Raw genomic sequence first — 13,412 nt, 5'->3', positions numbered from 1 at the left:
TTGTCATTTCCACAGGGCATCTGTTTCTTACGATGTACAGAGGCAAGAATATAACTATGAAAAGGCATGTGGTTTTCTAAATCCATGTACCAATACAACCCAATATACATACCTCAGTGCGAATCTGGACTAAGTCCTTTTTAGTCACAAAAATCCCAAACATTCTTTTCACCAAATCTTCCAGTTTGTCAAAATCTAAAATGTTTCACAAAGATGCATCAATTTTGATGATGCTTTGAGGGAATCCTGCAAGTACCATACTTCACAGTATATAACTTGATTTCTGAAGTCCAGTTTTTGCCTCTTAAAATTCAACCTTGACTTATACACTGTCCCCTGTGAGTGGTGCTTCCTGGACCCCTGGGAGCTCCCTGGGAGCTTGGGCTACTGGCAGCCTGCCTGGCCAGCCCCAGGGGGTCCTGCTACTGCAGAGGGAAGAACCAGGCCCCCCAGCAGCTCAGGGGCTGCCCAGCCCAGCAGCAGCTCATCCCCCAGCCATAGGTCAGGCAGGGAGGCTCTGTCAAAAGCAGGATCAGGCTCCTTGTTGGTTCTGTCATTAGTAGGTGCCTGCAGCTAGCAGGATGCCTGGTGCTGCCCAGAAAGGGGATGGGTTGCCACAGGGGCAGTGCAGGTTGCTGAGCAGGTGGGAGGCTTCCTGGGTGGTGCCAGGTGTCCTGCTGGTTGCAGGCACCTGCCAAATGCAGACGTGGTGAAGGGCCTGATCCTGCTTTTGGCCGGGCCTCACCACCTGCCCCACAGCTGGGAGTGAGCTTCTGCTGGGCCAGGCATTCCCTGAGCTGTGGGGCTCTGATCCTTCCCTCTGTGGTGTCAGTGCCCCCCGGGGCCAGCCAGGCAGACTGCCAGTGGGCTGTGTGCTGCCCAAGCTCTCAGGGCCCCAATCCAAGTTCCCGGGAGCCTGACTGCATGCTACCTCTCCCACAAGCCCACCCAGGCTTCCAGTGCCTTGCACACCAAGGTGGGGTCAACATGTACAAAGGACATACAAAAATCTTAATTTTTTTTACAGGAACATGGAGTCGACTTATACAATGTGTCATCCTAGACACCATAAAATATGGTAGGTTTTCATCATAAAACTACCTGGTTTCCTCCCAGCATTAAGAAGAGGACCATGGTGACTGCCTTGATGTTGCAGACTACAGGGATTCCTGGGTCTGATTCAAAGCAGACTGCCTTTGAACTTGGGTTTACCTCCTTTTCTGGAGAATTCAAAATTTTACATTTCTATTCTGAACAGGAATGAAACAATTTTTGAAGTGTCCCTTCCACTAAGCAGAATTACTAGTATGTTCCTTTGAGCAGACACCAGTAGAAAACCAGTTTTGTAACCTAAGTGCAGGAGAGAGATAATTTCTTCCTTTATCTATGGGACTCTCATCACAATAGTAACAAAATGCTTTATAGGAGCATTTAGAAGGAGTTTTAACTTGGTTAAGTTGGAGCAAATTTAGGGAACAAGACAGGGACCCATTCAGTAAACAACGAGGAGTTATTAACAGTACCTTCCTGGTGAGTCTCCATTTTCATCAAACAAGATCATGTCCCCAGAAACTCCGGTGAAATTAGTCTTCATGAGAGAGTCTAGAAGTTTTTGACCATCTATTGGCTTCATAGCATCACAGAGGCCCACATAGCCTGGACATAATGATGTCTGCATGTTGTGGAGACCATAGGCCATGGAATATATTGCATTGATTACAAATCCCATTTTAGAATCCTGAACGTGTTGCGTTTTAAGAGTCATCTCACCTGTTAGGAAATAGCACAATGATTAGGTATTAGCAAAGAGAAGAACATGATGAATTCTGTAAACATTTTGGCCGTGTATACATTGCTAACATTAACAAAATACCTCTTAATATTAAACAGCAAATAGTAATGATTCTGTAAGGACATCCAGCATAAAATAAAAGGAATGGAAACATACATCTTCTGTCAAACTTCTTATTATCCTGTTTGTGTTCCTGTTTTCTAGGCCTCCTGATTTTTAGTTATTTCTCTTTTCCCTGTAGTTTTCTGAAACAATACTTTCAAGCCTTTGAGCAGTTTAGTGGAGGAGATGGTTCCCCCAATCTCAAAAGACAGTTGACTGATCTCTTAGGCTAAAAGCATAGGTTGGATTTCTCCTGGGACAAAGCTTTTTAACCTGACATCCTACAGTTGGCCAAACTCTACATCCCATGTTAAGTGACTGGGAGGTATACAAATTAACACTTTGCCCTGGGACAATAGCAGCTACTTTGACTTAATTTCCATCTAAGCTCTGTGTGTCAATGACTCTTCTCCAGCTGTTTTCGTATGTGTCAAAGCTCAAGACAGTGAGCCCCAGATTAAGCTGACATCTGTTTTTACCTTTTGCCCTTGCCTGAGTCAAAAAGGCATTTATATAGTATTTGGGGTATTTGTGTAGAAAGGACCCTGTATACTATTTTGTTTATTTCCTACTTTATGGCACTACCGTGGAATAATATCACTATACATACATGCTAAAAACAAATCTTAATGCACTAATAATAGTACATTATGGGTGCTTACACAAGTCAATTTTTTTTTTTGCAACTGGGCCCCTGAAAATACTCTACAGGTGTGATATAACACAGGTGCATGGGTGCAGAGTGCTTTTAAAATGGCCAGTCAGACAAAAAATTGTGCACAAAAAATTAACCCTCATCAAATCAGCTATTAGCTATAGAACAAAGTGCCTTAGAGAACTTGTGTTCCCTTGAGGATTACTTTTTAGTGTCTTTGCAGGGCTGGGCTGATGTTCACACTGGTGATGATGCCCCAGCACCTGGAGGGCTGTCAGTGGGGGAGGGAGGGGAGGTGAAGTGGGGAGAGACCAGCAGGCAGCTCAGGCAGCTGAAGGCTCAGGTTTGCTTGGCTGGAGCTGGAGGTGAGGGGCACAGTGGAAAGGAGCTCCCTTGCCTCACGGCCCTTCCCCAGCTGCTAATTTTCGAGTGGAATTTACAAATTATTAATGATGCCTCCACAATTCCTGTTAAAACCAGTGAGTGGACTGAATACTCTGAATCTTTCAGTAGAGGTTCAATAAGTGACTCAAAACTGAATCTTCTTATCCTTGGTTATGGAAATTAGAAGGATGAAAGGAATTTGAAAGTAGTAGCTTAAAGAACACTGATAATCTTGTCAATGACGGCAAATCATATTTACAGAATTTCCTAGCCAAAAATAGGTGCAGGGAACACTGTTAATAAAGGGAATGTGGGCATTAGCAATACCTTGGACTCTTCTACCCACTGCCTGTGATAGGGAATTTAGTTTCATGAGGACTTTAGTCTAACTAAAGTTATTAGTCATAACATAAGGCATCTGGATGACATGTAATGACCATAATATATAGGATGCCAAACTAGATGCTATAACAGGGTCTTGAGGTCTTACACTCAATAGAATTCTAAAATTGTATGTAAGCAATAGCCTAGGTTGTCCTTTTTGCCATTGACACGAAGGAATCCTAAAGCTACCTTAGGAGCCTATAGAACCTCATCTGTAGGTCTTGTGGTATGAAGCTGAAGTAGAGGTACTTCTCTCTGGAGCCAACACAGAGAGAACATGAGTGTAGGAAGTGGACATTGCTAATACAATCTGTTTGGAACTTGGAGGAAGGAGTTTTAGTTTGCTGTGCCCCAAGTCATTTAAGGTGCATTATGCCATCAAATTTCCTACAGCAGTTGGAATTAATGCGCAATACTCCACCAAGGTGTGCAAATACTGATACAATTAAAGTGGTGCAAAAGTATTTAGCTCGCTTTAAAGTGTTGTGCACACACGCCCCTCATTTTGCCTACACATGGCCACAGTTGCCCCTTTAACTGGGGCAGGGGGGAACGGTTGGCATGAACAACAACAATATAAAAAATGGAAGATGATGTTTGGAAATGTAGAGTTCCATACTTTAAGGGCTGGTTTTCAAGTTAAATCATCATTCCCCCCTCAAACAAGAGGCAAGCTATTATTTCATAAAGTTCAACTAGAGAAAAACTTCAGTTTTACAAAGATCCTGCTCAACCTTGGCTCAGACCCTGCAAGATTAAAGTGGAAGCTTTGCTATTGTCTTCAGGGATTGTATATGCAGCCTTACAACCACAACTAATATATGCTTATGGGGAAAAAACAAACAAGCAAACAAAAAAACTGAAAATGGAGACCAGAGGGAAGGGAGACTTATTATTCAAGTATTGTGTGCTCAAGTGCTCAAAACTAATCAATATGCAAGGACTAAATTTCAGGAGAGGCTATCAAACCCAAACATTGTCTCATGAAAAACTCCAATATCCAAAAATCTGAAAGAGTTGGAATCTGTTTAATAAACTCACCCAATACTTTCCCTTTTAAACAAGGCATTTAAATATATGGGATAACGTCTTATTGATACATTATGCAGCTTCCTTTGGAACTGAAAGTAATGAAAGCAATAAGCCAGATATGGTTTAGGAGGACTGGAAGGGTTATGTGTTAAAGTGCAGCCAAAAGGAAACTAATGTTGCACCTCCTGGAAGGCTCCTGTTCAATAACCCTGGATCATTTTCTTCCAGTTGCAGATTCTTTAATGTTTATCATACACCCACTCTTCTGGCACAATCCCAAATAAGTTTGGGTTTTTTTGTTATTACAGTAGTTTCTAGAAGCACAATTAAGTTTAGGTGCTGGATATAGATGAGCCTTGCTGTAAACAGTTAACATACTAAAGCCCTAATCTAAGCGGGAGAACAAATTGCATATGAACGTGATAAATGTCAAACCTGAATATATTTGTCCATACTGAGTGGGACTCACTTATAGACTAAATCACACATCTGCTTAAGGGTTTGTAGGACTAGAATTTTTTAAACAGAAAAAGCCCATAAATAATGGAGGAAGGGGAGAGAGAAAAATTTACTTTCACTCTTTCTTTTCAAAAAGGCATTAAGAACTAACACAAGAGTCTAGCTTTGCATCACTGGGTGCATCTACACATGCTATTATGGTGAAGCAGTAAATTCTGACACACATTGCACTGGAGTTTATTTCTCCCAGATGCCACATGTGCATGTGTGCCCGGGACCACAGCACATTGAGTCACATCAGAGCAGCTCCGGCTGGCTGGGTACCCTGTTGGGTGGTCAGCCTACAATCCTGGAGCTGCTCCACACTGGATCAGTGTACAGCAGAGGGGCTGGCTAGGGAATGAAGGTACTCCAATGCGAAGCCAGTAGGCAGGCAGCCTCCACACTGAAGCACCCTTGTGCCCCAGCCAGCCATGTCAGTGTCTACATGTGCTTTGCAGCATAGTCCTTTACTCCACCACAAGTACTTGTATATATGCGGCAAGCTAAGCCAGATACAGAGCTAGGGCTAGTGTCAAGGATCAAAGATAATAAAAAGTCCTTTTTTAAATATATAGGGAGAATGAAGAAAGCACTGGGTAATGTGGGGTCTCTGAAGAATATGTTTGGCAATCTGATGGTTGCACCAGAGGAGAAAGCAGGCCTCTTTAACAAATTCTTCACCTCCATTTTCTTGTGCGGGGACTGGGATTCCCCGACCAAGATTCCAGATGGAGTTGGGAGAAATGCTGCCAGGCCTATGGTCAGGGACGACTGGGTTAGAGAGCTTTTGGAGGGGCTGGACATGTTCAAATAAGCAGGTCCAGATGCTCTCCACCTCAGGGTGTTGAAGGAATTGGAAGGGGTTATTGCAGGGCCCCTGGCATGGCTTTCCAAGCACGTGTGGTGCTCTGGTCAGGTGCCAGATGACTGGAAGAGGGCCAAGGTGGTCCCCATCTTTAAAAAAGGGAAGAGGGAGGACCCAGGCAACTATAGGCCCATTAGTCTTACTTCAGTCCTGGGGAAGCTGTTTAAGAAGATTATCAAGGAGCACATCTGTGATGGGCCAGCAGCAGGGATGATGCTCAAGGGCAACCAGCACGTTTTCATTGGGGGCAGGTCCTGTCAGACCAATCTGATTACCTTCTACGATCAGGTCACAAAAGCATTGGATGCAGGTGTCGTGGTGGATGTAGTCTTTATGGACTTCAGCAAGGCCTTTGACACCGTCTTCCACCCTATTCTTATTAAAAAACTAGGTGACTGTGGCATTGATGCCTACACAGTCAGATGAATTGCAAATTGGCTGAAGGGTCCAAGCAGAAGAACCAGCAGCACACTTATAAGCTGGGAAACTCCCTTCTTGAGACCATGGTGGTGGAAAGAGATCTTGGAGTCATTATTGACTCCACGATGAACATGGGCCAACAATGCGAGGTCATGGTCAGTAGGGCTAACAGTACCTTGTCCTGCATCCACAGATTCATCACAAGTAGGTCCAAGGAGGTGATCCTCCTCCTCTATGTGACACTGGTCAGGCTGTAGCTGGAGTACTGTGTTCAGTTATGAGCGCTGCACTTCAGGACGGATGTGGACAGCATTGAGAGGGTCCAGAGGAGGGCCACCCACATGATCTGGGTACAGCAGGGCAGGGCCTACGAGGAGAAGCTATGGGACCTGAACCTGTTCAGCCTTTGCAAGAGAAGGCTGAGGGGGGACCTGGTTGCCATCTATAAACTTACTAGGGGACACCAACGGGGTTTGGGAGAGACCTTGTTCCCCTTAGTGCCCCCCTGGGGTAACAAGGAATAACAGCTATAAGTTGTTAGAGAGTAGGTTTAGACTAGACATCTGAAGGCACTACTTCACTGTCAGGGCAGCAAGGATCTGGAACCAACTCCCAAGGGAAGTGGTGACGGCTCCTACCCTGGGGGTCTTTAAGAGGAAGCTTGACGTCTACCTGGCAGGGGTCATTTGGGCCCAGTTTTCTCTCTTGTCCAGGGCAGGGTGTTAGACTTGATGATCTACAAGGTCTCTTCCGACCCTACTTCTATGGATCTATGAATCTATGAATCCCACTCAGGCACCTGGTGATCCCTTTTCCCTCACCTAGACAGCCACGGACCCAGAGACACCCAGCGGGGAGGTATCCTAACCATGAGTGTCATATAACCATGAAGAAATGATCTGAATGACACTATGGTATGTGGCCAGGCAGTAGCTGGCCCAAGGCACAGGCTCAGCCCGAGGGCATCCTCAACATGGGACCACATGGGAACTGAGCAAACCCTGTCTCCAGAAACCCCAGGTATACTATTCAAACCATTTTTTTTTAAGTATTCATTTACTATTTTGTTAATTAACAAAACCACAGCCTTTCTCCTGCAAGTAGTCTCAAGACTAAGCATCAACCCGGGAGCAAACAGTAGCCTCATCACACCAAGACACCACCAAGGCTGATCCTTACCACTCGATTGGAAAGGGAGGTGTAGGGGATGTGGAACCCCACAGAAGAAGCACTAGCAGAGTAGCCCAGGGTCCAAGGGAGACTACTGTACAACACCTGCAGGTAAAACCTCATGCAACAACAAGTCATGGCAGGCAAGGAGACTCCAGTGCAGCCAATTAAAACAGGCAAGGCATGCCATTGGCAACGTGGCAGTTGTAAGCTAGCCACAACATATAAGTACTATCCTGAGGTGGAGTAAATTAGTTTACTCAAGCCTAATAGTGTTGCACATGTGGATGGTGACATTTTTCTGTGGAGCTAATTAGTTGGCTCCACAGTAAACTTCTTGTGTAGACATGACCATTAATGCTTAAATGTTTCAGAAAGAGGGAAAATCCTCAAGCTTCAGGACTAAAGAGAGTGTCTAAGTCCACAGACTATGAGGAGAGCCACACTGAGGAGCAGGTTATCTCAAATTTTGCATTTTTTCAAATGTTGCACTTTTTTTTGAAGCACCTGGTGCTATCTTATGTCAGAGGCAGGATCCAATCCACACTTCTATCCCTGTACTTTATTTACATCTTGATTTTAATGTGGTAGAAAAAAACTTAAACCTTCATTTGCCATCATTGCTTTATAGTTTTCCAGTCACTTACATTCCTTATTTTACTAATTCTCCTTCGTGTCTCCTGTTTCATTTTTCATGTCTCTCTTTATTGCCTCTAAATTACCTCTTGCATATCCTTTTCAGTAACACTGGTCTTCACATCTAGTATATATATACAGGTAGATAGCATGAATAACCCTTCTGTATCCATTCATAAGTTTTCCAAGATCTTACAGTCCCTTATTGTGTCCCATTACTTTATCTGCTCTGTTGTTACTTAGCATTTTTATGCTATCTGAAAAACAGCTCTTCTGAATATCAGCATCTTAATTTTTTTCCATTCTTTTTGCCCTAAGGATACAATATTTTGGCTTATCTTAGTTCTAGTAACTCAGTTACAATATTGCAAGACATATGAAACAAAGGCATCCTTGATTAGACACTAGACACCCTCAACACTGACAAAATCTCCCTCTGCTACCTTTTTCATATTAAGTCACATTTTCACTGGGTGCATCTACACATGCAAATAAGGTGGAATCAGTTTATTCTAAAGTAAATTATTTTAGAGTAAAGTGACCCAGGCAGGCATCTACACATGCAGGGTCTTGGGAACACATTTCCTGCTCATGGCAGCAATCTACTCCTGCCGTGTACTGCCCCGGCACCGCCCCCTGCAGCAGACAGGGGGAGATCTAGACTTGGTAAACACAGTTCAGTTCTGTGCTCCAACAGAAGTTTCTTGCCTTGTTTTGTGCTTATAGTGTCTGGGTCTCAGTGTTCCATCTAAAAAATGTGCGATAATAATACAGTGAGGATAAATATGTTAAAATGATTATGAAGTGCTGGGATATTATGATAATAGATTCCATATAACTATCCATCATATCTGGCCCATTGACTACTCTATGAGCTTTTTAACTTCACTTTGTTTGGCTTTTTAAACACTGCATTTGGATTTATACTTTTGATTTAAACTGTTGTAAAAGGCACAGTACAATTCTTTCATTAGTATCCTGCAGGGTTTGCTTATGAGCAACATGTCGTTCCCCTTTCAACAGTGCCTGTTCAGGTAAAGAAGAGTAAATTGGATACTATTCTGCATCATACCTCATTAAGAAAGCTGGAAGGTATTTTGCACCCATCTTATCTTTAGCACTGAGGAAGAGGCAGGGAGCAGAAAGCATCTAAGCTCAGTTGATATGTAAGTGGAACAATTATGAGGAGAGCATTCTTGAAGGAAAACAAATGCCGTATTGTATAATGTATTTTCAAACAATCACTATTGTGTTTTACTTAGAAGCCAAGAGTTCGAGAGCAACCACAGAGAGGAACAATGGGAACTCTCTTAAGCCACAGTGGGTGCATCCACATGAGACACTTACTGTGGAGTTGCCTAATTAGCTCTGCAGCAAAATGTCACCACCTACACATGCAGTGCTATTAGGATGGAGTATACTAATTAATTCTTCCACAAGATAGTACTTGTAAATACAAGTATTATCTTGCAGTGGAGTTCTTTACGCCACAGAATATGTATGTGTAGATGCTGTCAGGGCTGGCTGGGGCATGAGGGTGCTTCAGCGAGGGGGCTGCTTGCCAGCTAGACCTGCACTGGAGCACTGTTGTACCTCAGCCAGCCCCTCCACAGCATGTTGAGCCAGGTCAGAGCAGTCCCGAGGCTGGTGGACCAACTCCCAAGACATCATGCCAGCCAGGGCTGCTCCAACCTGGCTCAGTGTGCTGTGGTCCTGAGCACACATTCAAATGGTGTACCTGGGAGCAATAAATTCCAGTGTGATATGTGCTGGATTTTATTGCTCTGTGCTAACACTATGTGTAGACATGCTCGGTGTGGCCTACATAAAACATAGAAGCAGTGAGGAAATAACAGGTGGATGTGGAGTGGGCATATGTTGGGTTCACACGTGAAGCAGACCTGAATGACATCATTAGAAAGGAGGTTCACTGAAAAAATAAGTAAAATTTCCCTCTTTGAAGGAAGCAAGGCCCTGACTGTGACTGTGACTTGGTATGAACAGATGTTTCATTTGACCCAGGACTGATTGTTCCAGGGTCTGACCCAGATGAAAATAGAGCAGTATAGTGTACATGTATTGCCCTTCCAAGCTGCATTATTCTTCACTAGTAGGTGGCCAATGAGAGCACACAGCCTGACTGGCTTGTTCCTGAAATGAACTGTAATAACTGTGCAGGCATACCTGAGACAGAAGTCTGTCTTTTGGGACAAACACAACATCTGTTTATGGCCTCAAAGTCACAGTTTGATTGCAGTCCTGTGGTTGGCACCACATGTCTATGTGCTGTCCTTGTCTTGGGCTGGATGACGCGTTACAATTTAATTACATACAAAATGTAGCATGGTTGCGTAAATTTATCTGGGAAGAAGTGTTACCTCTGTAAATCATTCTGGGCTGACCAAAATGTGAATGAGAAGACCCAGAAGAAAGTTTCATTTCACTTAATCCTGATTTTCAGAGTTGCCAAGCTCCTGCAGTTCCCATAAATGTCAGGAGTGGTGAGAGCTCAGCATTGCTGAAATTCGGGCTCTCCATACCCGTGACTGTGAACTTTGTAGCACTGAAGCATGATGCTCATTTGTTTTATTCTGCTAAGGAATTGTTTTTGTTTCCTAATTAAAAGTAATATGCATAATAACTGCAAAGATAGAGCATGTGTAAAATCCATATTAATTGAAATTAAGTAGAAAATTGAACAAGCATATTACATTACAATATACACAACTTTAACCAATTATTCATCTTCAAAATTAATGGCTCACAAACTGTGCAGTTAATTATAGTGGCCATGAGGATGAATCAGATTTGCACCGGCAACAATATTTGTTATGAAGTGATAATCCAACTGCTTTATTGCATACAATTGCTTGAAAAATTAATAACTTAATTCTCAGTTATGGAAGGTCTCTCCACTGGGCTTTGTGTTGCTGTTTTACAGAATTATTACCCATACATAGTTTAAACAGCTGATTTCACTCAGTTCACCTGTTTGTAATGAGGTTGATCTATGCTTCATAGAAGCCACAGCAATTGTCAAAGGAAATCTAAGGGAATTAGCTGTTCTGACAATTTTAATATACTCTCTATTGCCGAGGAAAACATTTCCCCTTGATGCGATTGGCTCAGCCTGCCATGATTTGGCTCATGGAATCAATCTGCCGGGTTGTAGTGCATCATGGCTCTGTAGTTCAATAGAAAAATCTTTAAAATGAAGCAAAGGAAACACATTTTTAAAAATATTGCAATACATTTCTAGAAAATGGCAACCCTTAAAAACTAGCTATCCTGTAACTTTTAAAGTCATTTGAGCTCTGCTTCAGCCAGGTCATTAAGCATATACTTAAAGCACAGGATTACTCACAGTAACCTCAGTAAAAATTGTGCCTATGCTTAACTATTTTGTTGAGTTGGGGCCCTTAGGCCCTGATTCTGGAAAACACTTCAAACATGCTGATACCAGTTTTCATTTAAGGTAGCACTTAGGCACACAACTAACTTTAATATGTGCTTAAGTGTTATTTAATGGAACTTCAATGTATACTTATACTTAAGTAAATGGTCAAGTGGGGTGCTGCCAAGGCTGAGAGACCCATTAGGTGTGGGACTTCCCACCCTAGCAACTGGGGAGCACTGCCATGGTTGCAAGCCTGGGATGGGGATTATTGCCAGATCCCCCCTGCACTGGCAATAAGGCATGATAAGATCTGATGCTGGAATCTATAATCACGCCTCCTGCTATACCCATGTGGCATAGCAGGAAATGCAACAGAATGGATCATTCATCAGATCCTATTAGCCTTTACCTGAACATCTAGAGAGGTCCTGCACCTTGCACATACAACAGGACAAGAATTTACACAGGAGGAAACTAATGTGCATTGCTGCTGAATTCCCTAGTGCTCTCAGTGAGCTCCAGTTTGGGGAATCTCCCATACCTCACTCATGGAGTGAACAACTGGTTGACAATTTTTGAAAACAATGAATCAAACAAGCACAAAGAACAATAATGATGGAATAAAATACTAGGGATAATCTATGTTTGCTTTCCAAGTTTTGGAGACCAGCAAGGACAAGCACCACTGTGAAGGTAATGTCAAGGTGGAATGACACATTTCGTATCCCTCTGCTTGATGCTTAGTGTGATTTGGCATGCCTGTAGAGCCTTGTCCACCCCTCCATGGCTAGGGATAGGGAAATTATTTTTAGTGAATGAAGTTTTGGTAGACACAAAAATGATTCATGTCTTTAGTGAATAGTTCCAGCCAAGTTAAGAAAAAAGAGAGAGAGAAGAAGAAGAAATCTCAGAAACATTACAGTTTGGACACTTTTAAAGCAACATGCTTAATTTCAAGGATTAGACTGACGCGATTGAGGCACTATTCACAAAACCACCAAGGAGGAGAAAGAGATCTTGGTGTTGCTCCCTTCATATATCCACTTGGGAGACAGATCCTAGTCCCTTTTCCTATTAACATATTTTTCCCAAGCAGAATTTATTCAACAGGGTGGCTTGAGAGAGACCTCTATTTGAATGGATAATATTTATTTATCTACTTACTTGTTTTCCTTTTCGCCATTCTTTAACTTTTCAGAACTCCTTTGACTTTGGAGAATTTAAAATGGCAAAGTTTAATTTTCTTTTTTTTATTTTCTACTTTCTCCAAAGTTCTATAAATGTTAAAAAGTAACAGCGAGAGGAAATGAAGTAAGTAATAAGAGCCTTTCGAACCTTAAACAATTTATTTCCTATTAAATTCAGCTGCAAAAAAAGCAAAGCCGGGAATAACCCCAAATAGAGGTTATAGGGACCTCTATTTGCCCTATAACCCAGTCAAGGAGGACTAAACAGTTTCAATTTTTCCATCACGCTATGGAAGCCATCCCATGCATCATGTCCCAGGCACGGAGCAGCCCTGCTGCACAGTGGGCACTATGCAGGTTGGGGTTGCTATTGTCATTATTTTCATTTGCAAATTCATACCAATAAATTCATATAAACAAGAAAACAGCACATGTACATCAGGCTCTTTAGGAACCCATCACAAAGTTCTCTCTTAGCAAACTGATGTATTGCATCAAACAGTTCCTACTGCCATTGTAAGTAAGGCCTCTCTAATACCCACATTGTTCTTTCATTTTTCTATCATCCCTTTTGTACCTCTTTACACCATTTAACTGTAAACCTTCAGGTCCATGCTAGGTCTCTAACCACATGCCCAACTTTGCTTTTATCTGTAATTATTTCTCTGAAACATAAACAAGCAGCAGAGGCAAAAAACCCCCCATGCTCTTTAACAATGGAAATAATTGCAATTGTTAATACTTCATTTCATGAATCTATCTGAAAACAATTAGTGCAGCTTTTGGGCCCTGATCCAAGGAACCACTTAAGCTCATTAGTGGTCCCAGTGGTACATAAATGAGTTGCTAAACGTTTATCATTCTCTCATATATGATGAGATTTCTCT

General features: G+C 42.5%; 1 protein-coding gene across 3 annotated transcripts in view; it reads right to left on the bottom strand.

Moving 5' to 3' along the window:
- The window catches only part of GRM5 (glutamate metabotropic receptor 5), a 402,015-nt gene that overhangs the window by 67,111 nt on the left and 321,492 nt on the right, over positions 1 to 13,412 (bottom strand). For all 3 annotated transcript variants that reach the window (XR_016439649.1, XM_090030602.1, XM_090030604.1), the window contains exon 4: positions 1,524 to 1,770. Coding sequence is in view for 2 of the 3 variants with exons in the window: in XM_090030602.1 (XP_089886728.1) it covers positions 1,524 to 1,770 (247 nt within the window). In the remaining variant the exon portion in view is untranslated. The remainder of the gene's footprint in view (positions 1 to 1,523; positions 1,771 to 13,412) is intronic.

The sequence above is a fragment of the Crocodylus siamensis genome, chromosome 1 (assembly GCF_052110815.1).
Source record: "Crocodylus siamensis isolate JL-2025a chromosome 1, ASM5211081v1, whole genome shotgun sequence".
NCBI lineage: Eukaryota > Metazoa > Chordata > Crocodylia > Crocodylidae > Crocodylus > Crocodylus siamensis.
The sequence above is the reverse complement of the archived record's forward strand: the minus strand, read 5'-3'. Positions and strand labels throughout refer to the sequence as shown.